At 33.0% G+C, this 16,615-nt stretch overlaps 1 protein-coding gene across 6 annotated transcripts in view; it reads right to left on the bottom strand.

Annotated features, from left to right (window-relative positions):
* The window catches only part of LOC126863399 (protein kinase C and casein kinase substrate in neurons protein 1), a 59,057-nt gene that overhangs the window by 4,124 nt on the left and 38,318 nt on the right, over positions 1-16,615 (bottom strand). For 3 of the 6 annotated variants that reach the window (XM_050613517.1, XM_050613519.1, XM_050613518.1), the window contains 6 exons: positions 7,190-7,581; positions 6,710-6,898; positions 4,584-4,604; positions 1,839-2,065; positions 1,461-1,581; positions 821-931 (listed from right to left, as the gene is read on the bottom strand). In XM_050613517.1, coding sequence (XP_050469474.1) covers positions 821-931; positions 1,461-1,581; positions 1,839-2,065; positions 4,584-4,604; positions 6,710-6,898; positions 7,190-7,552 — 1,032 coding nt within the window. In that variant the 5' untranslated portion in view covers positions 7,553-7,581. Of the gene's footprint in view, positions 1-820; positions 932-1,460; positions 1,582-1,838; positions 2,066-3,871; positions 3,884-4,583; positions 4,605-6,709; positions 6,899-7,189; positions 7,582-16,615 lie in introns of all 6 variants that reach the window. The other 3 variants (XM_050613520.1, XM_050613522.1, XM_050613521.1) reach the window with 3 other exon arrangements.

The following is a 16,615-nucleotide window of genomic DNA, read 5'->3' as shown; positions in this document are numbered from 1 at the left end:
ATTTTATTACGAATTTTTGGAGATCCAAATTACAAGCCTAAACATTAAAAAAAATCCTATACATATGAATCTTGTGTATTTTTATATATTTGTTTATACTATAGTTCGGATATTTTATATATTTTGTGTATTTGTACACCTTTAAATTTCTTACAAATGAATAAATATTTACAGTATTGGAATTTCTTTTGTATTTTGACACGCGGTATCAGTTTGCTGGTCTTACTCATTTACGATCGCCTGTATAATGGATGCACGTTCGATTCGCGTCATCGGCATGCATTATAAATAGATAAAGAGATTTGAAACGACCTTGCTGACATTACACCGCTAGATCTTTACGATCATCTGGATATTTTCATTACACTTCTTAGAAAGCGCCGACATGTTTTAATAAAATTCTTTTTACAGAGGAGACAAGAAAGAAACGTGTAACTTGAAGTAAATTCAAATGACATCTTCCTCGGTTAACGTATTAATCTTATTGCAAATTCGCTCCAGAATCGAACAGTGGAAACATGCTCGGCGTGTATTCGCGATATAGATCTGCGATCACGTGCAAAAACAAGCGCATAGCGGGTTACGGTTAATTCAGTTAAGTTAGGCGAGCCAGAAGCTGAAAAAGGAAACCCATCCTCGGTGACCTCGTCGTGTTTGCCTGTTACGACACTATTTCGTGGTTCTTGATCAGTAAAAAAAGTTCATTTTCTTTTTTCTATGTGCGTATACGTATATGTATTTGTGTGAATCTTCGCTCATTGAGTAGCATGTGAACGAAGAATAAGCAAATGGATAAGTGTAAAACGTAACAAAACTTTACATGCACATCCTCGCCGACCGGGCGTTGATTGATGAGCGTGATGGAGCCAGCCGGAAGAGCCTCCTTCGATTTTGAGCCCTTGGTGATGTCACGGAACTCCTCTGTGTAGTCCTGCGTAATAGCAACGCCCAAAAAAAAAGAACAATCACATGCATGCATTCCAGAAAATATTTCAATCTCAGGGGATATATTTCATTTTTGTATTTCTTTCTTTCTTTGATTGGAAGCTTTGAGAGAAATTCGATACTATGCTACACAGAGTGCCTCAATCTTTTTCCAATAAAAAGATGCCTATGAGCGGTATTTAACGAATAAAAATAAGAAGCTCATAATAATTGCTCTCTTTAGAAGTTATAACAGACACACGAAATAACGACAGGTTTGTTTCTCCATCGGTAGAGTACAGAAACAGATTGGCGATATTTATATTAATTCGAATGAAATACTACAGAATATCCAGACATACAGAATATAACTAATGGACGATATTAATGCAGTTATAAAAAGGAAAGAACAAGAACGATATTCAATACACGCTACGGCTATATTTTCTAACATCAGATCTTCAACCATCAGCAAGAGTTTACATGCGATGAGAAAGAATTATTGTAATGCGTATATTTGTATTTTGTCGACTTACCTCGAACTGTGGCCAATTCATCGCCATATTTACACCGTGATTGTTCGACCACCATTTCAGATCTTTTTCATGGTCCGCGTTGTTAACTGTATGATAGAATTCTTCGTATATTTGTGGAAGTCTGTAAACCAAATGAAATCAAATCTTTTGTTTTAAATTTCTTTCTAAAGAAATAAACTCACTTTATAATTTAGCAAATTTTGAAGATTTATAAAACACATGATTTTATACCTTTAAAGGTATTCGTAATGTAAATACTTGAAATAAATTATTCAATTCAAATGCTTCAAATACTTTTGCGAGTCATTATACAACACACTCTCGAAAATAATAATTTTCATCGAAGAGTGTAAACGAAAGTAACAAAAAGTAATTTACATTGGATCCTGAGATATATTGAGACATTTGTGAATGCCGAAGAGAACATCCTTGAAGAATTGAAGCCGCTGTGCCTCCATTTCTTGACACTTTTCGAACACTTGTGTCATATCTTCCATGTATTTTGGGTTATACTGATTAATTTCTTGCAACGCAGCTTCATATTTTTCTTTCGCTTTTTGTACCTCTTCCTTCGTTTTCTGCACCCTATCCTGCATTTTCTTCACCTGTTAATTAAATAGAAGAAGACATACGATAAATACACAATTTTTAATTTAATAATTTCACCGTCTACATTGAAGGTAAAGATCTTGGTACAAACCCAACACGTTGGTAATCTAAAGAAAAATAACGAAGAGAAAATGTTCTTAATTTTATATCGAAGCGATTAATTAATATTGCATTATTATTGTTATAAGTGTCGAAACGTGTTCTGAATAATATTCTGTTATTTATCATAATAATTCCAATTCTTTACCCTCAAGCTTATCTAGCGCACTATCGAGATGGCAAAAAAATACCTTTGAAAAGGTAAGCGTGATTTCTATGTAGGTTTAGCAGTTACGTAACAAATACCTACAGGATTTACTAGTGCAATAAAGTCGTAACACAGTAAGTATTATAAGTATTGTAATAAAACAGATCGAGAAGTTTTTAGTTATTTATTGTATCGTGTATTTTGTATTTTGTAAGGTTTGTGTAGAAATACTGTATGGAGTAGTTTCTTCTGAATGTAGTTATGAATGAAGAGAAATAAAATTTATAAGTGAAATATTTATAAGAAAATTTCGAAATTTGAGAAAAAAAGAGAATAGATATATCTGGCGTGAAAGAATGTAAAATGGGAGTTGTAGATACTGTAAGGAACTGTACAGAATATCCTTGAACTTGTTCTTTTTTCTAGTAACGCAACTACTACGAAGCTTGAAAAGCTTACATTATTGTTAGTCAGAATGCTATCTGGACTCATGCATAATAATGATTAGCGGTATTTTTTAGTTTTCTTACCTCATGGTACTCCTCAGAAACATTCTTTACAGTTCATTACAATACGATATGTAAGAGTAAGTCGTGTAAGCATAACTTCTTGTTGTGTAACATTTACATGTATAGATGTAAGAGTAAGAAGAAGAAGCGTATAATAAATAAAAAAGAAATTTAAAAAATGAACGTTTAATATATAATATGTAAAAACTTTAAAGTTTCACATTATATATATATATATATATATATAATATATATATATATATATATATATATATATATATATATATATATATATATATAGAATTAATAATTTGATTTTGAGAATGAAATAATTTAATAGATTGACTTATAGTTTCTTGGAAATTACAAATCTACAATTGAAGAAGGTAGGTAACTGGCCAAGCAATTAGAGCATAGTGGTTCACAAGATTTAAAAATTTATGCACAAAGGGGATAGAGAGAGCAAATTCTATGTTGAAACGTATTAGGCCACTATAATTCACTTCTAAACAGAGATAACGAGCAATCATCGAGTAATTATAGTAAGTAAATTGATTAAATTATAGAAGTAAATTGCAGAATTATATATGAAAGAATTCATGGATTTATAATTCTGTTCTATATGTATAATATTTGATTTCGCTAAAAGATAAATTGCAAAGTTTCTATTTAAAACTTTGCTTAATAGTGTTTTAATTCTTTCGTTACTTTCCGTCTATTCTTTACATCTTTTACTAATTGAAATACAAACATATGAGAATGTCATCTAGAATTTTGGTATAAACTTTACTCTTTAAATGATAATCAATAAATTATTTATTGAATATAGATTTCAAATTTGTCAAGTTGTATAAAAATCTAAAAATTCAGTTTTCCAAATTTAGAATATTCTAGATAATATAGAAAAAATCTATTTTTTTCGAACTTTCATCTTGAATTATTTAAAAAATTGAATTTTGAATCTTAGAACAATAACCATTTAAAAGCTCGATGTTTACGTGATAAAATTATTACTCGGAAGAAAGCGTGAAACAGATTTTGCTTACCAGCAGAGCTTTCTGTAATGAAAAATGAGAGAATGTTAATTAAACATACATGCTGCATGCATTATTATTATACATACAAGCTGAACGTCTCCTATTTTAGATTTCCTAAAGGATTTTCGCATTCTGTGGCCCCATGCATCACATCCACAAACTGTCATCTAAAAACGTCGTTTTTTCAGAAGATCGCCTCTCGTTTGGCGATTTATCAAATTCATAACACTCGAGACGTAGAGTAACGTTTTTTCCAGATATTTTATTTCTATAAAAATATCATTTCAAAACAGGTTTCGAAATCTTCTTAAAAATAACAGAAAGTGATGCAACCCAAAATAAGGGAAAATAATTTTGTGCGCTAACAAAATTCTACGATCTACTCTTGTTCATAAAATATTAAATATTTATTTTACTTAATATTTAATATTCAAAAAAATTATATTGTAAATATTTCGTGTAACTGTATTGTACGTAAAAATTGTTGAACATCAAATTTCACAATCAATATCTAATAATGCAGCTGAAAGATTTAACGAAGTTTACAGTCCACGACTGAAACGTGCAGGAAAAAAAGGATTATTCGGACATTCACGAAAAATTTGGAAGCGAAAAGACAGAGAGTACAAATATCGATAATTCTCAAGGACACAAGACAACACGACATGCAGATTTTCGATAAAAATTAAAACACGAGATGTTTTTTTTTTGTTTCACATACGTTTTCAGAGCCTCGGGCCATCTGAAAATAATACTTGCTAAAGAACAACAGTATCTACTTTTATATTCAACCGCGATTGCGTAATCGAGATACATACTAAATGTTAGTATTACGCACATGTAAGTATACACTGTGTATCAGTACGTACGTATGCGTTATGTTTTGTCAAGAGTACCGTCGCTTCGAAGAGAGAAAAATTTGATTTTCGTAGAATTGTACGTAATACCTTCTATATAGAACAACGGATGTATCTTCTATTTTATTTTTAAAAAAATATAATATGCTACTTAAAGTGGTTGGAGAATCGTTTTATGTCAAAAGATATCGCTTGTAAAATTCGTTTCTATCTCCCTCTCTCTCAGAGTAATTTATATATGTCGGGTTTACATTAGAATTAGAGTTAGGGGCGTGAAATGAATCTTTGTTCGGACTACACGATGTCGTTATGCAACAGAGAAGACATTGACTAGTGCAAATACGATTATTATAGAATTGGACAAGCAACCATGGTAATCAGATACTCGAGAAACTAATGACAATGATCTTAGGTTCAATAACGAATCCGCGGTCAACGGGATGATGGATGAACATGCTCACAATATCTAAGTCGGACTCTTTGTTAAAACGTGGAATATCGATCGAGCGTACAGACATTAAGTATCTCGCTAATACGACCTCACGAGAGAATGACTTTCCGTCCCGGTGATACCTCAGAGGAAAACTATGATGGGTGTGTCTAAGGACACGAGATCATCGGATTCGTCGGGGATATCCTGCGTTCGGAAAGTAAGGGAAACTGACGTTGCTGCTAATTGGTCAATCTCCATATCGGTGGTTAGAAAAAGATGCTACCCGCCCTCGAGGGAAAATTGTTGGTGGGAGACGCCGTTCGTTGAAAAATAGGTCTCTCCTATCTTCCCGTAGTTGGGACAAAGACTGTTTGTCTGTTTGAAGGACTTTAGGTAACTAGATCTTAGATAACGGCTCTCGGGCTAGCTGATCACGTACTGTGGAGACGCGTCGGCATCTGGTAACCATCATATCCGAAGAATAGGATCCGCGAGCCACGGGACAGAAACCGTTGGAATGTTTACTGTCGCGTGCCGCTACAAATATTTCTTTTAAGGAGAGTTATAGAATTACTCCGTACCTTTGTTAGACAAAGCGTTCATCCCGTGACCGCGGCTACGTTCGGCGACTGGCTGTCGCCTCGAGCCCAAGCTCACTATCACAAATCTCAAACAAATACAATCGGATCGAAAGACGACAATTGTTTAATTACGCCTATGATAGAATCTAGATTACGGTGTTAGGGGATTATCCCGAAGTTCCAAAGGGGAGGCTTCGATGTTCTTTCATCTCCGACATATATACATATATATAAATATATATCTCCAACATTAGTGGAAGCGTTAATAGAAATTATACATATTTTAAATATTAGATTAGATGTAAGATAATTACGTCCTAATTTTTAGAATCGTTCGATTTAAATAGTGTGAAATTTCCATTAGTTCAACTTCGATTTCATCTTGTTTTGTTATCTAACAACAATCCAGGATATCCAGGAAAACGAAACACAGCGTAAAAGAATTTTAATTAAGAAAACTTTTCCTCGTTTTTAAAATGCAGATCGTCTAATAGATTGTTTAATGTAAACTTTTAATCAAATATGTAGATAATAAAAAAACTTTCTTCTTACTTAATTCCAAGTCATACAAGACTGGAGATTTTTCCAATAACTTATGCAATGACTTACTTCTACGGATATTCAAATAATTGTCACAAATTTAAAGATGAAAACACTGTATGTTGATTATGATTATTCATTTAATTACAAGTTTCCGTCGAACATGATTCTGAATAGTAAACAATTCTCTCAACCATTTGTTCAAGTGTCATAATTTTAATCGTTCTAACTCGAACGAAGCGTTCAAAGTACTCTGTTTTCTTCAATACATTACAATGAGTGGTCGAAAAGTACCTTCTGAAAGCGAACACGATGACAATCACTGTGATTCAAATATGTAACGTAACGATTGCGCTAGTCGTCGATAACGTACGAGTGAGAATGATGTAACTGTTCATTACTGTAATCGACATAGAGAGGACGACTATCGTTTTACCTGGTCAGGGGAAAGCGAACTGTCCGCCGATGCGTTCCTTTCCATGTTCGCCGCGGTTCGTTCGGTTTTGCAGCTGTTGTGGTACTCGGACTTTGCTTTTTCAACCTTCTGCAAAAGCTTCGCCCATGGTTTCTGCGCCTTTTTGAACGCGTCCTCCATCTCCTTTCGCTCTTTCAACGTCATCATTGACTGCAATTTCGAACCACATCCAAGTGTGCAATTTATTAATTATTATGAAAACCTACGTGGGGAAAGAATTATTTGTAAAGATAGTAAAATAAAGATAAAACGGAGAAAGAAATGTGAAAGTTTAAGGTTAAATGTTGATTTATTCAACATTGTTCCAAAATACCGATCCACTAATCAAACATTTAACACAAAGAAAAAGCAAACGAAAAAAGAAAAGAAAGGGAAGAGAAAAGGAAACATAGACTTTCATCTCGATATGTCAGAGATTATTCACAAGAAAAGAGCACGTACTTTGTGATAGGTCTCTTTCTGCCACGTTTTCACTTGGTGAATGATGTCGTTACAGAGATTCTCTTTGACCCTGAGGTGGAGATCGCACAGCCTCTCCGATTCAACGAGAACTCCTTTCCAAGCAGCTTCGGTGGTTCCATATTCCGGTCCTTTTTCGATCTTGTCGTTCCAATTTTTCGACCAATTTTTCAACGCTTTCGCGTAACTTTTCTCAATCTCTGCTCTTTCTTGGACTAGAGCTATTAAACTGTCGCAGAGCTTATGGCCATCCTCGATCCTCTTGGTCGTTCGTTTATAGTTACCTGGCTCCCAGAAAGAGTCCGAGGTTGCTATCAGCATGTTGTCGTCGCTGTGATGTGACATCTTAGCCTAAGTCGAGAAATTCCTTTCACCTGTAATCAAGAATTAAATGAAAATATTATCATGGATATTCATTTGTATGGACAGAAATCATAATGAAATATAAATTAATAATTCATGACATGTATTGTGATTTGTTATTTATCATATTTATTATAGTATTTAGTTTATCGCGTGAAATATGAATTGAGTAATTATTAGACTGCGGATGTTTATGTATTTATGAAAAATTGTAATATGCAAATATATACGGAATATATAGAAGTATGCAAAATATAAGCAAGACATAAATACTCGTTTTAATATTTAAATATAATATTTAAGCGATTTTAATTACAATGCTCTATTCTGACCAATCATTTTTATATACTATCTCTATATCATCATTCTCTTGTAGCACTAACAGCTGATACACGAACGATTGTAAATTTCTATCCGTGGATTATCACCGTAAATAACATAAGCCAAATAGCTAACTAGATTATATGCACATCGACTGTCCTGATTTGATATCCAATTAAGAACGATCGTTACAAATCTTTGTCCACGATGCTATGCTATTTCTTTCGATTACGGGACTATAGCAGAGTGAAGATTACATATACGACAAATAGCAGTCTGTTTCGAAATTCTCTTCTCTTTGAATCATATTGGAGCCATCGTTCGATTAACTTTCACGATATAACGCACGATGTTGCGTGGTAACTGGAGATCGTTAAACTGCAATATTCGTTAAGAATGCAAAGGTAACTTAGTAATGTGTATAAAGTTGGTTACGATCGAGAGGTTCATAATAAGCACGATCCTTGTCAAACTTTTGACTTTTTCATGGAATTGGTATGATGAAACATGATTTATGTTCTGGCTTATATAGTCAAATGAAAATGAAATAATTCTACAAAAACAGGTTCTATAATTCTAAGGTTCTATAATTTCGTGATTCAAATATAATTCCTTTATGATGTAATAATTATTGATACATTTATAGAAATAGTGTAATATGATGCGTATTTCGTCACAAGAAATTGAAATGTACTGAACAGAAATTAAACATACTAGAAGATTTCCTAGAAAGCGACAAACATTGTTATTTTTTCTTTTGAGCTCTTCCATTGTATTTCATTGGAATTGTGTCTACTTGTATACGTATATGGAGGGAGATGGAGTCTGATTAGGTCAACAGTAGGATAACAGTGACAATTAGTTGGAATAGCTTGTTGGACTCGTTGCATCTCCTAAATCTGGCACACATGCAAATTTGATTTCGCACCGTACACAATTGTGGTTGTACTGACAAAACTTTATGGTTTCCATAATTGAACTGTCCTGTAGCAGTTGTACATTGTAAGTACATTTTATTGCAGCCGTGTATCATTGTTTCTTTAATCCATGAAAATCGTAGATACGAATTTATGTTCTCTGGTAATCGAATCGAATTGAGTAATTTCATTTAATAATTAAATGAATAATGATATTTCATAAATAAATCTGACATAATTTCCTTTCATAGAAATACTTGGTTTGCCAAATGTTGACTTTACTAACGAATCAAAAATCTGTTGATTGATAGAATGAAATAATTCAATTCATCTATACGATACTCTCCCTTGACCGAGATCGATTATTTTATAAATCGTTCTATAAAAATAATTTATTAACATACCAGCTGTTTTACCGCGAATGTAATAACGTAATCATCGACGTCTTAATTGTCTTTTTCTTAGTCCACTTAACTGCTAATACGTAGAAAACAGTTTTTGACGCACAAAGCAATAAAGTCTTTAGCGCACTTGTCATTAATCAGAAATACTTTCTATAAAAACACGATTCAAGGAGCGTGTTTAATTCGAAACTTTCAATGGTACAAAAAAATAATTCACGTGTTCCTGTTACCTTGATATTAGTTTTTTTTCCCTCTTATTCGACCATTAAATTCTAGAAGATTTTATTTTACTTTGTACATTTAGTTATATTTAAATATTAATTTAGAATATAGAAATACATATTGGTGTATTTTAATTCATGTAATCTTTTCTGTGTAATAATCGTCGCGCGTGAGAGTGTTTACTGGAATAAAAAATTTGATCTTCTCCAGGCGATAATAAATTATCTTAGAGTATTCTCATAAGAATTACGTCTCGAATATCAATTTCATGGAATTATAAATTTGAGAGTGCAACGTTTTGTGAACGCGACGCAATCAAGATGTTTGGATTGCAAGCTCAGCACTTTCATTGAAACAAAGCGGTTGTTAATGGGGACACATTGCATCAATACCGGAGTCGAGCAGAATTACTACATTACTATGTTACGCGAGCACTATACATACATAACAGTTATAACAATCTGCATGAAATACATTTAGATCTTTCGTTCTTCTCATTTAAGTTGTTACGATTCACGATTGGATCACCAGGTGAAACGTATAATCGTGCGATAAGAATAATTTTGAAGCAATTAAAGAACCATTTATTTAGGTAATTAGCGAAAATTATTCCATGTACCAATTTATTCCATTTTAACAGTACACTTTAATTGTTTGAATATTGGATAAAGAAATTGTAGTATAACAATAATAATAAGAAATTGTATAACAATAAATTGTAAATTTCTTTCGAATTTTGTTCAATTATGGCAATAGTGAAAAATATTAATTGATAGAATAAAATTACTGATACAATTTGACGATCAAGAATAGACCAGGTGTTAGTAACAAACAAATTTTTATATCTTTATAGATTTATATATTTTACAGATGTTTTATTATTTTAACTTTTTGGGTATTTATACTGGAAAGAAAAATTATTTCGTCCATTACATTTTCTATTTATAAACGCCAATATATTTCACAATCGTAGATTACATAACGAGAACCTTGAACGGTAGGAGCTGGGATAATCCAGATGCTGAAAAAGTCGAATTCTGGTGGATCAAAATCCCATGATTCAAGTTCATTGTAATATTTATAACTTCAACCTTATTCAATAATTCATAGCGTTATCAACTCGATTGTAATAATTCGTAACATAAGTTAGGATAACTGAATGAGCCGAGCTGTGAATAGATTAATTTATTAATCTTGAAGTAAGATTATTCTGAGTATAAAACAATTTGTTCGAAAATATTATCTACTTCCTTTAATTAGAAAATCTGACCGACATAAATAGAGAAAAGCTGTTTTTAAAATAACAAAGAAATTTCAAAAATTATATTAAAATAAATTAGAAACCTTCAACTGGATACCATTTATTCTAATTAATAAAACGATTTAAAAAAATTTAGAAATTCCTATTCAAACAGGAATCGAATAACTGAAAGCTAAATTAAAAATACTATTTTCCGATTCTAAAGTAAAATAGAAATTCCAGAAATCGTGATAAAATAACTAAGTTTTAGTCAGATATAATACATTAATAAATAAAAATTCTACCGACCGGAAAGTTGCACATTTTTTAAGTGAAATAGAAACTCTCTCAAGCTGAACTAACTTAACAGTAATATATCATTAGATATATATAAACATCTGAACAAAACTACATATATAGAATCACAACTAACACATTCTTAAATTTTCAACCCACCATACATCATTTCTCTGAAATCTTCACTTCAATAGATCATAAATTCTCCATTTATCCTCTCGAGAACTAGAAAACGAACAGAAACTAAACAACTTTCTTCCAACACGGAAATCTCACACTGTCTTTGTATTTAACCATCGTCGTATATATCCACTTTACGTACACCTATTTAGCGTTGTGTCATCTATTTCACAGCTGAAGGGCCCTAGGATCACAAATAACTCGTCCAGTGGCAATAACGCTGAAATCGAGTAATCAACACGAGTCATGGCGCCTACGAGATCTCTGATACCATGCAGCTTATCGAGCCGGTAGAGCAACATTCCACGGTACGGAATGGCCACACTCATTCCATCAGCACGCTCTCCTGCGAAAGAGCATTCTCCATGGAAGGTGCACTGCCACACTAGTGATGGGATCAAGTTCGATATCACGAGTTCAATGACACAAATAATAATAATAATTAAACCGACGCGACGCACCATATGCGTCAATATCAGAATGTGTCAAAAGAACGGACACAAATTTCATATACATTTTGAGATTCGTTTCAAATTTTATCAATATGATCACGATGTATCTTGCCTTATTATCAATGCTAGTGAAATTACCAACAAAAGCATAAAAATCTTTTATGGTAAACGTGAAGATACTTTCGCGAATAACTCTATAAATTAGTATAAAGCGTGGATTCCCAAAGTACGAATCGCGTTAAATACTAAAATATGGGAGTAATTACATGTTCATTGAAAGAGTTTTACTCTTACTCATCGAGAATCGTCGGATGAACGATTGTAAGTTAAAGATCGCGTGAGAATTACTGTTTCTGTTTAGTTTTCCGCAGGTCTATGTTAAAGTAATTTTGAATTGCTTATCGATTAATTCTCGACTGCAATTACATTCCGTGTAATCTTCGCGTGGACCGGGAAAAAAATTTGACGAAAGTGGGTCTGTCTCAGCCTATAAATGTTGCGAAGCCATGGTTTACAGGATTTAAGACCAGATGATCGATGCTTGAATCTATTTGCGACGTACTTAAGCCCATCGCTACTCGTCACGCTCTGAACTGCACGCGCTCACATACACATAGAATTCTCGCGTGAGAGACGAAACAGGAAACCATTTGGTTCATCTGTTTTTCGCTCGAGACGCCGAAAATCGAACTCCACGAAGCCTTGATCCGACCTTCTCCTCCTCCGCGTGGAGCTTAAAGGCCTTTCGATCCTCTTGCCTGGCAGCATTCCGCGGTTTATGCTTCTTCTTTAACATTTTTCGTCCTTTCGCTTCTTTTTACTGGCTTCCTCGATCTCGTGTTTTTCTTTGTTTGCTTGTCTACTTCTGTTCAGTGTTTCTTTTTCATTTCAGATGAATGACAGATTAGGAATGAGCTTGTCGACGGTTGATTGACAGAGATGTAGTTAAAATTGTGGAAAAATTTGGTTAAACGAGTTATTGAAGGAATGTAGACTTTTCTGGAAAGATTTTGAACAATTCAATTTATTGGCTTTTATGAATAATTAATGATTTTGTGATATTGCGCATTTCTTAGCGATTTCAAGCTGTTAATTTTTTACACTTATACAATATTAATGATATTAATTTAGAAATAAATAATATATGTACATTTCACATGAACCATGAAGACAAAATATTCCGACTTTTGTCATTTCCTCTTAAAGTCTACTTGTCTGGAAAATTCCGATCTTTAATTACTTTGTTCCTAATATAACTAAATAAAGTAGTTGAATAAGCCCCAACTGCATTAATTTCCATTGCGTAAGACCAATTAAACGTTAATAAGGAAAATAAATGTAAAAGTAGAGAAAGTAAACTCCGCTTGTAAACTTAACTGGAAAGACTAAAAATACACGAAATGCAATTCGTTGATAGATCGATGTCTCGTGACGCTGGGACGTCAACGATTAATCATCGTCTTTACATAATCGACTATGAAGAAAGAAAAGAAGGAAAAAAAAACAGTCGATGAAAAACAATTCCAGATGAATCATCACGTTCGTTTTGTTTCATTATGTCACGATTATCAGCTTGCGCCCAAGAGTAAAAACATGATTGCATTTGCTTGATCTTCTCTCACTGGTACATCATTTGTCTCCGAATTTTTAAAATTTTTAACCCGACATCTCAATATAAAAAGCTACGATATTTTACCGAGATGGAAGGATAAGCAACTACGATCTCCTTTATTGCTATTTAAAATATACATGATTCATCGTTGTTTGGTAAAAAGCGGAGAAAAGTTCATCTTTGATCGGGCTATTTTTTTCGATCATCTTCCATATTAGTGACATCATACTCGACAGAAACGTGTTGGAATGTCTGTGTTTTGTGTGTTACGATCACGATAAAGAATGTCGATAACATTGAAAGGTACGAATAAATGTGACTAACGTGAATTATTTTAAGGCAATTTATAAACGATGAAATAAAACTGTAACAGTTTTATTCTAAAACTTTCGAAATTCCGAAATTGATAATTCTTATTTTAATCTGACATAATAAAACAAAATAACCGAGAATAAAATTCTCAATATCAAAATCAATATGTACACGCAGTATCATTAGTTGTTTAACTAAATAGTTTATTTAACAAATGAAACATATAGAGAGTAGCGTCGACAACCTCGATTGTGATAATCGGTCTCGATAGCAACGAGACAAACAAAGTTCATAGTTTCATATAAAAATAACGTAGTCAATGTTGATGTGGTTACACAAGAATGTTATTTTTATGTAGTGTCTATGGCACGAGTATGATAAAAGGAGTTTTACGTGTATTCACCTTTCTCTTTGTAAAGTATATAATTACAATATAGGAAGGAATATTTACTTTCCGTAACTTGTAGAAAACTCTGGTGTGAAACGTTAAGCAAAAATATAAGATAATTCTTTGAGATATTTAAAGACTGATTTAAAAACGGATAGTTCTTTAAATAATCCCTATTATCCACATTCATGAATCTACTATCTATTATTATTCAGGGTAACATATATTTATAAATTAACAAGTAAAGTCTTTATTTTGTGTCGATATCTACACATACGAAATAAATTTCCAAGGAAAATCCATTTAAAACCTGCAGATAAACGTCGGTTAACGATAAGGCAACCTTCGGATTATATACACATCGTAGAACATTTTCCAATATACATTATTCAAGTGTTTTTCTTAAACAAGTCATGTACAGTACATTAGGGTACATTTCCGTAAAAGCAACAAAAGAGGCACATTACCTAATTTTTCTTATCATGATTTTTCGATTAAGGTAAGTGCAATCAATCGGAATGCACGAGATTTCTTTCTCTATCTAAGCAGATAATCATGCTTTTTATATTATCATTTAAAACATTACATTTCATTTTAATCCATTATAAGCCAACGCTGTTTACACAACATTTCGCTTGCAAATCTTTTTCAATCATTTTACATTATCGAATTCCGCGCTTTAACGTCGTAGCTTTGAAGGAGAATTCGAAAGATTTGCTTAATACTTTTGTCATCGCCGTTTCTTCCATCGAAATTCTACAATTTTATGAAATTTAAAGAAATTGAAGTACGCGTAACATTATGATGAACTGTTGCTTGGTCCTTAACAGCTTGAAACTGTTGTCAAGAGAAAGGACAGAGGCAAACTACTTTTAAACAGATTGTTCATTAAGGCACGAGCAATAGCAAGAGATCAGAAATCTGTTTGGCGGGAATTTGTGTCGCGATGCAGCAAGAACAATGCTGGGAATACAACAACCGAGGAAATGGATGGCCTTAAAAGCAACCTCGTACACGAATTGCCGAGGAAGAAGTAAGAACTTTACGTGTATCGAATTCCTTTTGGAACCAACTATGCGCTTCGTCCTCATCTTTTCGGCTCGAGAAGAAATATCTTTCTGACCTAATTCTCCAATTGTAATTATATCTTCATTTATAGGAGCAAGAACGATGACATTGTATAAAAATATGAACTGTTTCATGATTCTAGAAATATTCTGATGGAAGAATACGTAGCAGTTTGTTAACATGCTGTCCGCTGAACAGAGGTGTGGTTCTTCGTTAGGACTGAAATTTTGTTTCTTGAAACTTGTCAATTTTTGTACGTGATGCCAACGTGCTAAAGAAGAGCCATGGGTCTTTTGTAGTTGATTCGACAATAGGTGATTGATTCGCCAACAATAAAGATTTTTATTACCAGACTGCGGATTTTTATGGAAATTTATATTTTTATGGACATAACTATAGAAATACAATTTAAGTAGAAAGACTCGTTTTATATATTTTATATAGTTTCGTGTAGTACATACATTCTCTTTTTTGTGCCTCTGTATCTTTAAATTTCGTGTAAACGCGTAAAATATCACAGTTATTTATCATTTATTAATATTGATTTGATGCAAAGGCTTAATTTATAATCAAAAGAAATGTTTTGATTTCGTTTCACATATACATGTAGTTCGTTTTTATTGAAATGTCCAATTTATGTGGAAAGCTTCAGCAAGTAAGATAATATTTTCTATTACAAAATGATGCTCACTTCTACGTGACTGACAGCTATCGACAGGTTGTCGATAGTTTACGAAACACTTGTGTTACGTAACCACACGATACTATGTTACGATCAATTTTCCCAACTTACTATGCAGGAACATGTTTCATTTTAATCCAATAACAAAATCAATAAACACTTGTGTCTACGTGTATAAGCACATTTTAATGAATGTAAACGTTCTAAACTTAGTCTAAGACCTAAACACAAATTTTCGCCAATTGTTCATAAGTAAAAAATTCTGGCCGATTGATTTTTTCAATTACCACGTGTATATTATGAAACCAACAGATGTCCTGATGTAATACTTATGAACGATAGTGTACTTTAGAGGAAATAGGGTGCGAGTTGACCTCTCGCCTGGAACTTCTTAACTGGTTCCTCGAAGTAGTTCTCTGGAGCGTCTCAAAGAGGCCCGGCAACATGATTGTGTAGGAAAATGAGCTTCTTTCTGTAGCAACACGTCGAGCAATTCATGTTTTCAATACCCTTACCAAGTGAAATAGATTCGCAAACGGTGTGAACGTGTGAGTGTGTCATTCATGGAATCATCTTCTGGGTAGTCTGATGGCTTTCAACGAACCAGCGCGGGTCAACATACTCGGCAGACACCGAAAAATTTTTCCCTTCGGTTCATCATCTTATCGATCGCCTAGTTTTTAGTCGTATCGGGGAAATGAGGCAATTTATATCGAAAGAAAGAAACATTTCGGTAAATAAACAACAATTTTTAAGGAAAGAAATATCTACTTTTTAAAGGGAAAAGAATGAAATAAAACTGGAGGAATATTTTTTTGAAAGATCTTTTGAAAGATGTGGATATTATAAGAAACATAAAGTAAATAGAAAATAAAATTTGTAGATTTTATGGTACGTATTTGCTTTCAGTATCATCTATCCTTATTTTAATCAACGCTTACCTGCGTATT

The sequence above is a fragment of the Bombus huntii genome, chromosome 3 (genome assembly GCF_024542735.1).
Source record: "Bombus huntii isolate Logan2020A chromosome 3, iyBomHunt1.1, whole genome shotgun sequence".
Lineage (NCBI taxonomy): Eukaryota > Metazoa > Arthropoda > Insecta > Hymenoptera > Apidae > Bombus > Bombus huntii.
This window is presented reverse-complemented; position numbering and strand designations above follow the sequence as displayed.